The sequence below is a fragment of the Pleurodeles waltl genome, chromosome 8 (assembly GCF_031143425.1).
Source record: "Pleurodeles waltl isolate 20211129_DDA chromosome 8, aPleWal1.hap1.20221129, whole genome shotgun sequence".
Taxonomy (NCBI): domain Eukaryota; kingdom Metazoa; phylum Chordata; class Amphibia; order Caudata; family Salamandridae; genus Pleurodeles; species Pleurodeles waltl.
In genome coordinates, this window is record NC_090447.1 from 1283838266 (window position 1) to 1283850366 (window position 12101).

At 46.8% G+C, this 12101-nt stretch overlaps 1 protein-coding gene across 3 annotated transcripts in view; it reads left to right on the plus strand.

Moving 5' to 3' along the window:
• Window positions 1-12101, plus strand: part of MTMR6 (myotubularin related protein 6) — a 256696-nt gene that overhangs the window by 194978 nt on the left and 49617 nt on the right. For all 3 annotated transcript variants that reach the window (XM_069202235.1, XM_069202237.1, XM_069202236.1), the window contains exons 12-13: window positions 9650-9784; window positions 9873-9999. In XM_069202235.1, the coding sequence (XP_069058336.1) occupies window positions 9650-9784; window positions 9873-9999 (262 nt within the window). The remainder of the gene's footprint in view (window positions 1-9649; window positions 9785-9872; window positions 10000-12101) is intronic.

Genomic DNA, 12101 nt, shown 5'->3' on the forward strand with positions numbered 1-12101 from the left:
GAGGATGGCATTGCTTGGGTATCTACTCTAAGGTAAGGAATCTGCAACTATAAGTCTCTATCAGATGTACAAGTTACTTACCTTCGGTAACAAAATATCTGGTAGAGACATATTCTAGTTGCAGATTCCTTCCCACCCACCCATCCTCCCTGCTTGCGAACTGATTTCTAGGGACAGGGATGCCCCTTTCAGGTCCTTAGCTCTGGCTCACCAATCTCAGTGTTCTTAGCGGCTCTGCGCTTTGGCGTGGAAAGTCGTTAAAAGAAACTGACGTCACAGTGCGGAGGCGGCGTCTATATACTACTCCCGACGTCAACACGGCGACCACGACGCCCGTGGAGCCGACCGACGCGCAAGGCTTTTGCTCAAAGAAATATCTCCGGATCCAGTCTGACGCCTGGGGGAAATTCTAAGGTAAGGAATCTGCAACTAGATTATGGGGGTCATTCCTACCCTGGCGATCCGAGACCGCCAGGGTAGGGGACGGAGGAAGCACTGCCAACAGGCTGGCGGTGCTTCTGGGGCTATTCTGACCGCGGAGGTAAAGCAAGCAGCGCCGCCATGGGGATTCCGACCTTCCCCCCAGCCTGGTTCTGGCGGTTTTCACCGCCAGAACCTGGCTGGCGGGAACGGGTGTCGTGGGGCCACTTGCATGGGCACTGCAGGGGCCCCCTAACAGGGCCCCACATTGATTTTCAGTGTCTGCTTGGCAGACACTGAAAATCGCAACAGGTGCAACTGCACCCGTCGCACACCAGCAACTCCGCCGGCTCCATTCGGAGCCAGCTTCCTCGTTGCTGGTGCTTTCCCGCTGGGCGGGCGGGCGGCCTTTTGGCGGTCGCCCGCCAGCCCAGCGGGAAAGACAGAATGACCGCTGCGGTCTTTTGACCGCGGTACGGTCTTCTGGCGGTTCCCACCAGGCGGGCGGCGACCGCCGCCCGCCAAGGTAGGAATGACCGCCTATGTCTCTACCAGATATATTGTTACCGAAGGTAAGTAACTTGTACATTTTGAACCTTGAAACAACAAAGAAACCATAAACGTAGGCTTTGGCTACCCCACGTGGGCAGCCTGTGAACAGCTTTGAATCTTCCATTGGATTCTTTTGAGGTAGTTAGTCGCCCATAGTACCACAGAGCAAAATGAGTTATACACATGAGAATTAGAGTGGTAGTGTAGTCATGGGGTATCAACTGCTTGCCCCTAGAGTCGATAGCACCATTGTAGATCTAGCAAATGGCCCAGTATGGTTCAGTCTTTTAACAATGGGGTAAAACATAAACATTTTTAAAACACTTCAAAATTATTGTTTTGCAAGTATGAACAAAAGAACAGTGTTTCTGCTTAAGCAAGATATATTTCCTTCCGGGGGACTATCAATGAGCTGCTTTAAGTGGACTGATTCCATATGTAGGCAGCTTATGAGTTTGTCTGAAGTCTCCAGTGGTCCCTTATTTATATTGAGAAGTCTCCATTATGTTAGATGGTGAGGCCCCTTGGATGATCAGGGCCAACAAATGCACATCTCAAAACCCTTGCCTCGTTGTCAGGAAGAAAACATGCTAGAGTGCCATGATTACGTCAGCATTTGGGAGACCGATCATAGGTCAACCTGAGACCTCAGAGGACTATTGAATCTATTAACTGTGCAGTTTGAGTACAGTAACAAACCAACATGTGTAACCATGAAGCACCATCTGATTCCCCACTAGAGGCGATAACATTAATAGAGATCTAGCAGGGTGGCAAAGTGGTTGAAAAATAAATGCACATGGAGCTGATGCATTTTTGGGAATGTAAGTCTGCTCTCTCAATCTCAAACTCTTTTGTAAAGATAATCGGTAGGATTCCACAAGATTAAGAAGTCAGTTGTTTAGGGGGCCACCTTTTCAACCCCCTCCGGCAGGCTAAAATCTCAGATTACTCCTCAAGTTTCTGTCCTCAAGAGCAGTCATCTCACGTTTGAGGTTGGAGATTGAGTATTCCATGTTCTTAAGCGTTTGGGTTTGTGCATTATTGTAGTCTTCAACTGAACTGATTATGGGTTCAGAGTTTGATAATCTTATGGTGAAGTACTTAAGATCTTTGCAGATGCCTGTCACCTCCATTTGCAGGAGATCAGTGTTTGTTTTGGTGCTTTGGACTATATCGTGAACTGTGTTCAGCTGCTTGAAGATGCCATCCAAAGTAATTGTAGAATTACGTTTGTCTTTCACTTGGGATTCTGGTATTGGTGTGTCCTGTTTTGAGTGTTTGAGTTTTGCCGTGTTTTTTTTTGTGATGCTGTCCTTTGGGTCAGCCATGGTGGGTGCTTTGAGGGGCAGTGGTAGTGTGCACAGGGCAGGGTAGACTGCTACGTTAACTAGATATAGCAGGGTAGACTGCTAAGTTTACTAGATATAGCTGTCTTGTAGCCGAGAGATTAGCCACAGCCTCTCACTGATCCTGTTAATGTGTGTCACGGAGAATGGTGTCACCAATATCAAGGTGAGCCGACACGGTCACTCTGCACAAATGCGTGTAGCCCCAGTGGTGCACTCTGAGATGTGTATGGGTAGGGCCATTATTGAGATTGGTTCTTGGGGCCACTGGTTGTATGTGATTGGCCGGTATGGGTTCTGGTAGTGCATGAGACAAATAGATGCAACTTTAATCTCTCATGTGGAGCCCCAGGAGTGCAATCTGAAGTGTGTATGGAAGGCGCTAAATTGGAGCCTGGTTCTAGAGGTAGCTTGTTGTATGGGTTTTTGCTCACTCTTCAGTCGCTTGACTAGCATGGGGTTTTGCAGTGCTTAAGAGACTGACCATGAATATTGCGTGTACCCCGATTGGTGTTCCTTATTTGTAGTTGTGGTTACCACATCCTGTATATTGGGGTGGGGGCTCACCTGCTGAACTGGCTTACTGCCCTGTCTTGGGGTAGTTTCGGGAAGATAAAGTGAGATGAGTGCTTGTAATTATTTCAAGCGATTTACTTGTTGGAGTCTACAAGTAGCGCTCCTGACGTAGGCACTGCCATTTAGGTAAAGCATGAGACGGGGAAGCTGCGTGGAAGTTGTGGTAAATAGTGAAAGTGTGGTCAGAAGCACTCAGGTGACAAAATTCACTTAATGGAATTATGTGCCTTCCTCTCCAGTTAGAACACCTGTGTTTCCACTTCCGTTCATGCAAGCTTTTCCCATCCAGGGACGCTCTGTGCACCCTCTGAGTCTGTTGTTTTTGTTGCGGGTGCCATTTTGAGTGTGGTAGCTCAGGGCCTTTTTGTTTGCATCTGCTGCTCATTTCTCTGAGGGGTCATGAGCTGTAAGTATTGCACCCTCAACTCCTGGCTGTTACCGGCACCATTCACATGATTCGCAAGTACTGGGCCTTATGTAAAGGTCAGGATTGCACTGGAGGCTCGCAGGAGCTCAGCAAGGAGCCGCCATCTTGCTGTGCGCCAGGCCACGCCCCCTTTTCACTGAGGTAGCATTTCTGAGTTGTTTAGCTTTTCAGGCTGAGGAAATGCTGTCTATTAATACAGCAAATCCAAGTCACTAGTGTGTTACATTAAATTCTGCTAGCAGCTGGCAGAATGGTGCTCCTATATAATTCCAGAATGTAGTTAGCCAAATTGGTGTCAACGGCATGATGTTTCCTGCTCACTTTTGCCATTCCTGTCTGGATTTTTAATTCTGGGAAGAAGATTCAGCAAGAACAGACTACCTTAAAGTCCTTTTGATGAAAGCTGCATCTTTACAAGCCTCTTTTCTACTTCACACAGTTCTGCTATTTCATGGTATCATGCAATGCTGGAGGACATTCCATTGTAGGAAAGGAAAGGTTTTTACCTATCCCACTAGTTCTCCGCTGCGGGAATACTTGTTGTGGGGAAATGCCCTTTTTGACCTGGTCACCCCCACTTTTTGCTCACTCGTACCGAGGATTTTTGACTGAGTTGCAATCGGTCCTGCTAAACAGGCCCCAGTGCCAGTGTTCTTTCCCTAAAAATAGGTAACCGTGTGTACAATTGGCACACTCCTCTACCTGTGTAAGTCCCTAGGTCATCGGTAGAGGAAAGGGCCCCTAAAGGCTGCAGCCTTTAAAAACGAGAGGCACACAGCTGCCTTTGCAGTCTTCGTGTCCTGGTACAAGCCAGGTGAAAATAAAAAATGGCACACCCATTGTGTGCCATGTTACCATCACTGCATCTAAGTATATGGTATTCACCCCTATAGCAGGCCTTGAAGCCCTAAGACAGGGTGCATTATATTTGATGTGTGGTCATATCTGCACAGGCAGATATGCCCCTGTGACGCTCCGCCCCGTTGCTGAGCATTGCAAGTGAACAGGGAAGCTGTCAAGGTATATGCTGGACACTTGTCAACACGAGGGCACCAGTCACATAATAGATCACTGAACCCTATGGTGTTTGGCATCAAACACCTTGTCTGAATGAATCCAAGCTGATGCCAGCCTCGGATTTATTATGACATGCATTCAGAGGGCACCTTAGAGGTGCCCCTAAGCCCCACTAGTCTGAGTGTGTTGGCTGACAGGTCTTAACCAGCCTGCCACCACAGATAGGTCAGAGGTCAGAAACAAAGTCTGCTCTGGAGAGGGAGGTTGTGACCCACTCCAGCAGGACGGCTAGCAGATCTGCATTCCAAGACCAGGGGCTTCAAAGGCCCTGCTGCCCGTGTACCACCTCTGGGGTAGCCACACCCATAAGGTCGGGCTACCCGAGATGGACACTCGAGGGAGGGTTCCACCGTCTTGTTCTTGGTTGGAACTAGGCCTTCAGGGATAGGAATATGCCCACTCCCAACAGGAAGTGGTTATGGAGAGGGTGTAGGCACTCCAAGGGTAAGTAGCCCATTTTCTACTACCCTATACACCCCTAGATGTTAGGTGGCTCCCTGACACCAGAAGACATATTCTCTTGACCCAAGAAGAAGGAGGACACTGAAGAGCTGCGAAAAGCAAGAACTGAGGAGCAGCTACTGACTTGGCCCTGATCCTGCCAGCCTGCTTGCAGTCCTCGACAGTTGCACCGAGACGACTGTCCTGCAGCTGCTCTGCTTCCAGACGCCTGGGTGGACTGCCTGCACTTCAAGAAGAACCAGGATCTCCGGTGGATTAGCAGAGCTACTTCCCTGCCCCCAAGAAAAACCTTGAGGACTCCGTACCGCCAGAAACCCGACATCAAAACGCACCACTGCGCCCGTGCGTCCAGGCCCTCCAGGGCACAAGCCCACCTTAAGTCCCTCAGCTGTGGACTGCCCGACACCACCTGCAACCTCTTTGTGCAGGCCCCCTCTACCACATCCGTCTCCTGTGACAAAGACCTGACGCCTCAGGACACCTCTGCACCCAGCCATCCTGAACCAAAGAGAACAGGATGAAAGGTGTCCCTATGTCTGCAAGCATCGCAAGACCCGAGCCTCCCTAATGGTTCAGCGGGTCTGGCCCCCAGTCCCCATCTGCAGCTTCTTCTCCCCAGGACTGTTTCCCATTTAAACCAACAGGGCACCCGACACTGTAATGCACCTTTGCACCTAGACTCTCCAGAGCTCCAAGAGTTGACTTGTTGGTGCTGTCTTGGACAGTGCCCCATACTTATCTTAACTCCTGAAGACTGATTCTTTAAGTTTCCATTGAATGCCTGTATGCAAAACGTGTGTTTTTCTCCATAGGCCTTATTACTGCTTTAAAGACACTTACAAGTATTTTACTTATTCTCTTCAAAACTGCATCAGCATTTATTTTGGTTAAAGTATTCTGGTGTTGAAACATAATATAAAAAAAAAGAAACTGTTTTTCTAAACAAATGGTCTTGAGTTCCTTCTTGAGTGTGTCTCTCATTTATTGCCTCTGTGAGTACAACAAAGGCTGAGCACTACCCTCTGATAAGCCTAACTGCTCGCCCTCACTACCACAAAAGAGAACTTTTGGGTTTGTCATTTTTAGCCCTGTAAACCAATAAGGGTCGTCTGGACTATCTACATAGTGCCCCTATACAAATTCATTGGTGCACTACATATATAGCCAGCTTCCTACAGTAGCATTAATAATGCAATTATCTATATAATAATACATACATCTGTAACTGTTTCTATGTATTTAAACCCAACTCAACCACTCCCATTTTATTGATGTTGGAGGGTTAAAATCGGCTCCAAATTTACTGACACGCCACGTCCCCACCCACTGATATAAAAAGGGTCTGAGTTTTCATTGGTGAATGTTAGCTCAGACTGTAGATTACGGGTGATGTTTAGACAATCAGATGGAGACTTCTAGCCACAGATTCCTTACCTTAGACTATCCCAGGGACCCATAGAGAGGGTGCCTGCATCAAAAGTAGATCATGGTTGTTATTCCCACTACTTTCTGATGCCAGAGAAGGACGGAAGACTTCTTCCTATCCTGGATCTGCGCCTTCTCAACCTCTTCTTGGAAAAAAAAAGTTCAAAATGCTCATGCTCACCTAAATTTTGCCTGCCCTAGACCCGGGAAACTGGATGAGTAGTGTTAGACTTGTGGGACACATTTCCACATCCCTGTGCTGCCAGCATACAGATTCTGTCTGCGGCTAAGAATCCTTCCAGTTTGATGTGCTACCTTTTGGCCTTACCAGCACCCCTCGGGTGTTCACCAAGGTGATGGTTGCAGCTCATCTGTGGAGGACGGCTGGCTGTTGAAGACAAGCTCACTCCAGGCAGTTGTCACCATTCTTCATACTAAGGCGAGCCTCCTGCACTCGCTGGGGTTCACTGTCAAAATGTCAGAGTCACACCTGACTCCCTCTCAGACACTCCATTTCATCGAAGCTAATCAGGGCACATTCCAGTTTCAAGCCTATCCTCCTGAGCGGTGAGTCCAGCATATTCAGGCTATGATTCCGAAGTTTCAGTCTGTATATTGGATTTCGGTAAGACTGATGGAGGCTGTTGGGCCTCATGGCCTCCTGCATCCTGCTGGTGACACATGCCTGCTGGCATTTGCTGGTTCTGCAGTGGGACCTGAATTCCCAGTGAGTGCAGCATCAGGGGATTCTCTCCAACATGGTCAAGATCTTGGAGGGAACTGCAGAAGACATACAGTGGTGGCTAATGAACCCCAATTGCGTCAGTGGCAGACCCCTCTCATTCCCCAACCAAATTTGACAGTGGTGACAGATGCGTCACTCCTGGGCTGGGGCGGCCCTCTGGAAAAGGTGGAGATCAGAGAACTGTGGTCTCCGGCAGCGTACGAGCTCCACATAAACCTGTTGGAGCTTCGGGTGATGCGCTTGGCATTAAAAGACCTTGTTTCTTCAATCAAGGGAAGGCTGGTGCAGCTGTTCACAAACAACACCACTGCCATGTGGTACTGCAACAAACAGGGCAGAGTGGAGTCATGAACCCTCTGTCAAGAGGCCCTTCACCTCTGGACACTGCTGAAACGTCAGTGCATTTCTTTGGTAGGGCAGCATCTGGTGGGATCTCTGAACTCCAGAGCAGACGAAGTCAGCGGAAGATGCCTAGCGGATCACAAATAACTTCTCCATCTGAGGTGGTGCAAAGTCTCTTCCAGCAGCGGGAGAGCCTTGGTTAGATCTGTTCGCCATCACTGAGAATGCGCAAAGTCATCAGTTTTGTGTGCTGGAGTTTCAAGGCAACTCTCATTCGGAGATGCTTTTTATCTTGAGTGGAGCCCTGGCCTTCTGGATGCCCTTCCGCCAATACCACTCCTGCCCAGAGTTCTCAAGAAGATCAGGAACGACTGGGCCCAAGTAATTCTTTTGGCTCCAGGTTGGGCACGGAAAGTCTGGTATACTGAGCTGTTGAACAAACCATTGGTCCTCCAGTCGGGCTCCCTCTTCGGAAGGATCTTCCATTGCAGCAACAGGGGAGGGTTCAGCACCCGAACCTGCTCACCTTCCACCTGCATACTTGAAGATTAAGCAGCGACAGTTAACAGCTTTTGACCTTCCTCCCAAAGTCTGTGATGTGAATCTGACAGCCAGGTGCCCTACCACCAAGTTGATATACTCCTGCCATTGGGATAAGCTTGTAACATGGTGTTCTTCCCTCAACGTTGAACCCCTATCTGCACCTTTATCCAAGGTTCTTTTGCTTGCCCTTTATTTGGCCCAGCAGGGCTCTGTTATTGGCACTCTTAAAGGGTATTTTGCTGCAATTTCTGCATTCCTGCATTTGCCAGACCAACCTGATCTTTCGAATCCACTGTTGTAGCCATGTTTCTTAAAGGTCTGCAGCACATTTCCCCCATGCCCATGATAAAGCCTAAGTGGAACCGCAACCTTGTTTTCACTTTCCTGATGTGTGCGCCTCTCAAACCTTTGCACAGTATGCCCTTTGGTTGCTGACCATAAAAACTGCCTTTTAGTGTACATTACATCAACCAGTGACCTGGGACAAACTGATCCTCCAGACATGTGCCTCCTTCTTTCCAAAGGTCCCTTCCACCTAGAGCCAGAGCATTACCTTGCCTACCTTCTTTGCTCTGCCTAACCCCTCAAAAGAGGAGGAGAGACCCCATCGTCTGGACACAAAAAGAGAGTTGTTCTACCTTGATCACACAAAAGAATTCCAGGTGGATGATCAACTCTCTGTGGGCTATTTCAGAGCCAGAAACAGGACGCAGAAGCGGATCATCCTACGGTGGCTCATCCTTTGCATAAGGATCTGCTACGCATTGGCAAAGAAACAGCCCCCTGAGGGTTAGCAGGCTCACTCTACCAGAGCCAAGGCTACAACCTGTATGTTGGTGAGCGGTGTTCCTTTCCTGGACATCTGTCAGGCAGTGACTTGGGCATCAATGTACACCTTCACAAGACATTACTGCCTGGACAGTCAGGCCCGTTGTGACGGGCACTTTGTCCATTTGGCCCTGCAGGACTTTTTTATCTAATCAGGTTCGCAGACCCACCTCTGGGGGAGTATTGCTTGGGTTTTGTGTATCTATTCTAAGGTAAAGAATCAGTGGCTAGCAGTTTTTATTAAATGAGCAAGTTACTTACCTTAGTTAACACCTTATCTGGTAGAGACTCTATCAAGCCACAGGTACCTCCCTGCTCTGCAAACCAGAAAAGTGTAAGAGACATCCATTTCCGGCCTTTGTCTTTTACACACCAGTGGTCAGTTCTCGTGACTCCTCACTCCTGATGTGGAAGGTTGCAAAAGTAATTGACATCAGCGCCCCGAGGTGGTGGCTATATAGGTACCTGTAGATAACACTGACGAGGAGCTGAAGTACACCATATACCGGTGCACAGGAGTACTGCTCAAAAATCTTCTGGGTGCAGTCTGATGCCTGGGGATTTTCTAACATAAGGAATCTGCAGCTAGATAGTCTCTACCAGTTAAAGCGTAGCTGTAAGTAGGTACCTTGTTCATCAACGCTAAGGGAATCCCATTGCCTCCTTTGTGTCCTCTTTTATGTGCTTCGTCCAATGATCTTGAAGGGGTAATAATTAATCAAGATATAATTGTTTAACTGGTGAATGTGAGCTTGATTTGGATATCTAGTGTTACTTTTTAGCATGCTTATTTTTTATTGATGAAGTAACACGTTGGTTTCTTAGGTGGCTAAAATCTTATCATTTGTCCTGAAATGACTAACTTATAGGGTTGCTTTTTTCTGTCTTTTTGTGTTTTCTCAGGTTAAAGGAGAAGACATTTTCCTTGTGGCCATTTCTTCTAAGTAATCAGGCAAAGTATTTGAATCCTCTTTACAACTCAAATTATTCTCAGTGTCTTAAAGTCTTGGAGCCCGCCACAGTACCATTCAACTTTAAGTAAGTTGTTTCTCATGTGTTATATTCTAACTGCTAGCCCTTAAGAATGTAGCATATAAAGTTGTAAACATCCTTCTCTTTGCTACAGGTTTTGGAGAAATATGTTCCATCAGTTTGACAGTTCCATGCACCCAAGGCAGTCTACTTCAGACAGTGTTCTCAAATTAAGTGAAGAAAACAAAACATTGGAACAAAATATTGGTGAATTGAAAGCAGTAAGTTGCATGTATATAATATATTGGATGATCTGTGGTCATGACAGAAGCATGCATTGACCAACTACATCATGGACCATTGTGAAGTGGTAAAAACAGTGACTTCAATCACCAGAGCTAGTTATCTTTTCAGTCGATCACACCCTTTAGCTGTTCTACCTCTCCTTAACAGTATCCCTTTTATCTACGTGCTGCGAAAGACATCAGTTAGCAGGTGCAATTCCTATGTCAGTGTTTCGCCCATTAGTTCTAGCAAATGCTGCTTGAGGTGAAATCACTCTTCCTTTCTATTATCAGTCCCTTGATGAGAGATGGTGAAGTCATGAAAGCATACTCAGTGTCCCAAGATATAAAATGAGGCACGTGTTTGGGAAGAAATAATTGAACCCCTTTAATAAATGGTTACTATTTTATACCTACCGACACTACATTGGGTCAAACTATGCATCACTACAATTTTCTTCACTGCCAGGGAGCACAGACATGCTTAATAGCCTTGTTGCCATTTGATTTGAGTTGTTTCTTGAAACTTTGTCTAATTTGGTGTATTGAGAATATAAGTGCTCCTCCAAGTGTTTTACTGGTGAAGGAAACTTGCAGAACCATAGTAAATACCCTCCAACGAAACTGACTTGGATCACATTTTTTTAAAGCAATAGTTCTACTGTTTTATCACTTTTTATAATCTGTTATGGATTTGATTTGTTGAAGGTTTAATATTCGTCTGTTTTTAAGCAAACTTGTGGCAGAAATGTTTTTTCATACAGTATCCTGTAGCACAATAAGAGTATCTGATAGAGACTTCTAACCGCAGATTCCTTTCTTTTGAATTCTTCCCAGGCATTAGACTGGATCTGGAAGATTTTTCGTGAGTATCCCTGCATGCCAGTAGGTGGCATTGGAAGCCATGTCCATGCCAGAAATGACATCTGAATTACCTACATAGGTGCCACCTCAGCGCACTAACAACAGTTATTTTCTTTCTGCGCTAGCCAGAACAGATCTGAGAGAAGAGCTACCCCTCTGTCACTTTTTGACAGGCATTTTTGCAACTTTTTGTCAACGTTTTTGAGGTTATCCTCCTGGTCTATGAGAATATCTTTGAAGAAGACAGGTTTTAAACTCTGTGGTGCTTGTCACTGCACCATGTCAGTGACTGACCCACACCTCATGTGCCTATGGTGTCTGAAGCGTGACCATGATTCCAAGTCGTGCTCTGACTGCTAGGCCATGGCACCAAAGGCTTTGAGGGAACAGTCCCTAAAGCTGCTTGCAGCCCGGCAGGCGACTCTGCATCACGCGACTCCTCAGAGGTCTTGATCCTGGTCGAGAACAAGGTCCCTAGAATCGCCTCAGGACTCCCAAGTCCTCTTCGTCCCATTCAAAGTTGTGGGGACACTCCGGTAAGAGGCACAAAAAACACAAGAAGATGAAGCGCACTTCAACTTCTCATGAAGGAACATCGGCATTTGAGGCGTGATTTTTCTTAGCCTCCGCCAGGGCTGATTCTGCACCTCTTCACCTTTTTTTTTTTTTTTGTAAACAGATTTTATTGAGGAAAGTAAAAACAAAAAAAAAAGGAAGAAATACAAAACAAAATAGGCCGTATGCATTATGCATAAGAAGGTTATCGACAGCTGATCATTTCTTTACAGAGCTTGAAACATAGCAGCTATGTGCATCGCAATTCAATAACAATTTCCGCTTGCCATTGTTGATACTGTCGTTATTACTGTCCCTTCTGTCAGTGGCAATTCCGGGCTGGTCTGTTGCCCTCACCAGGGTTAGTAGGTGTATGTTTGTGGTGTGGTGAGGAGATCATGCTCTGTCTATTAGTTAACACTGTGCCTGTCTATTTAAGAATGCTTATTGCTCTGCCTATTTGTTGCTACCCCCCTTCCCAACCCTTAACTTGCCTCCAGTAGTGGTGAGGTATAATGTCCGTTCATGCGTGGTCATACAGGTCATGTGAAATATCCTAGTCTCATTTCTTGGAGATCCGCTCTGTTTGTTACGGGTGCAGTTTGGTTTGTCCTCTGTGAGGGTATCAGTCATCAGGTGCATTGATCTGTGTGTGCAAACCCCCCCCCGACCCCACCCGG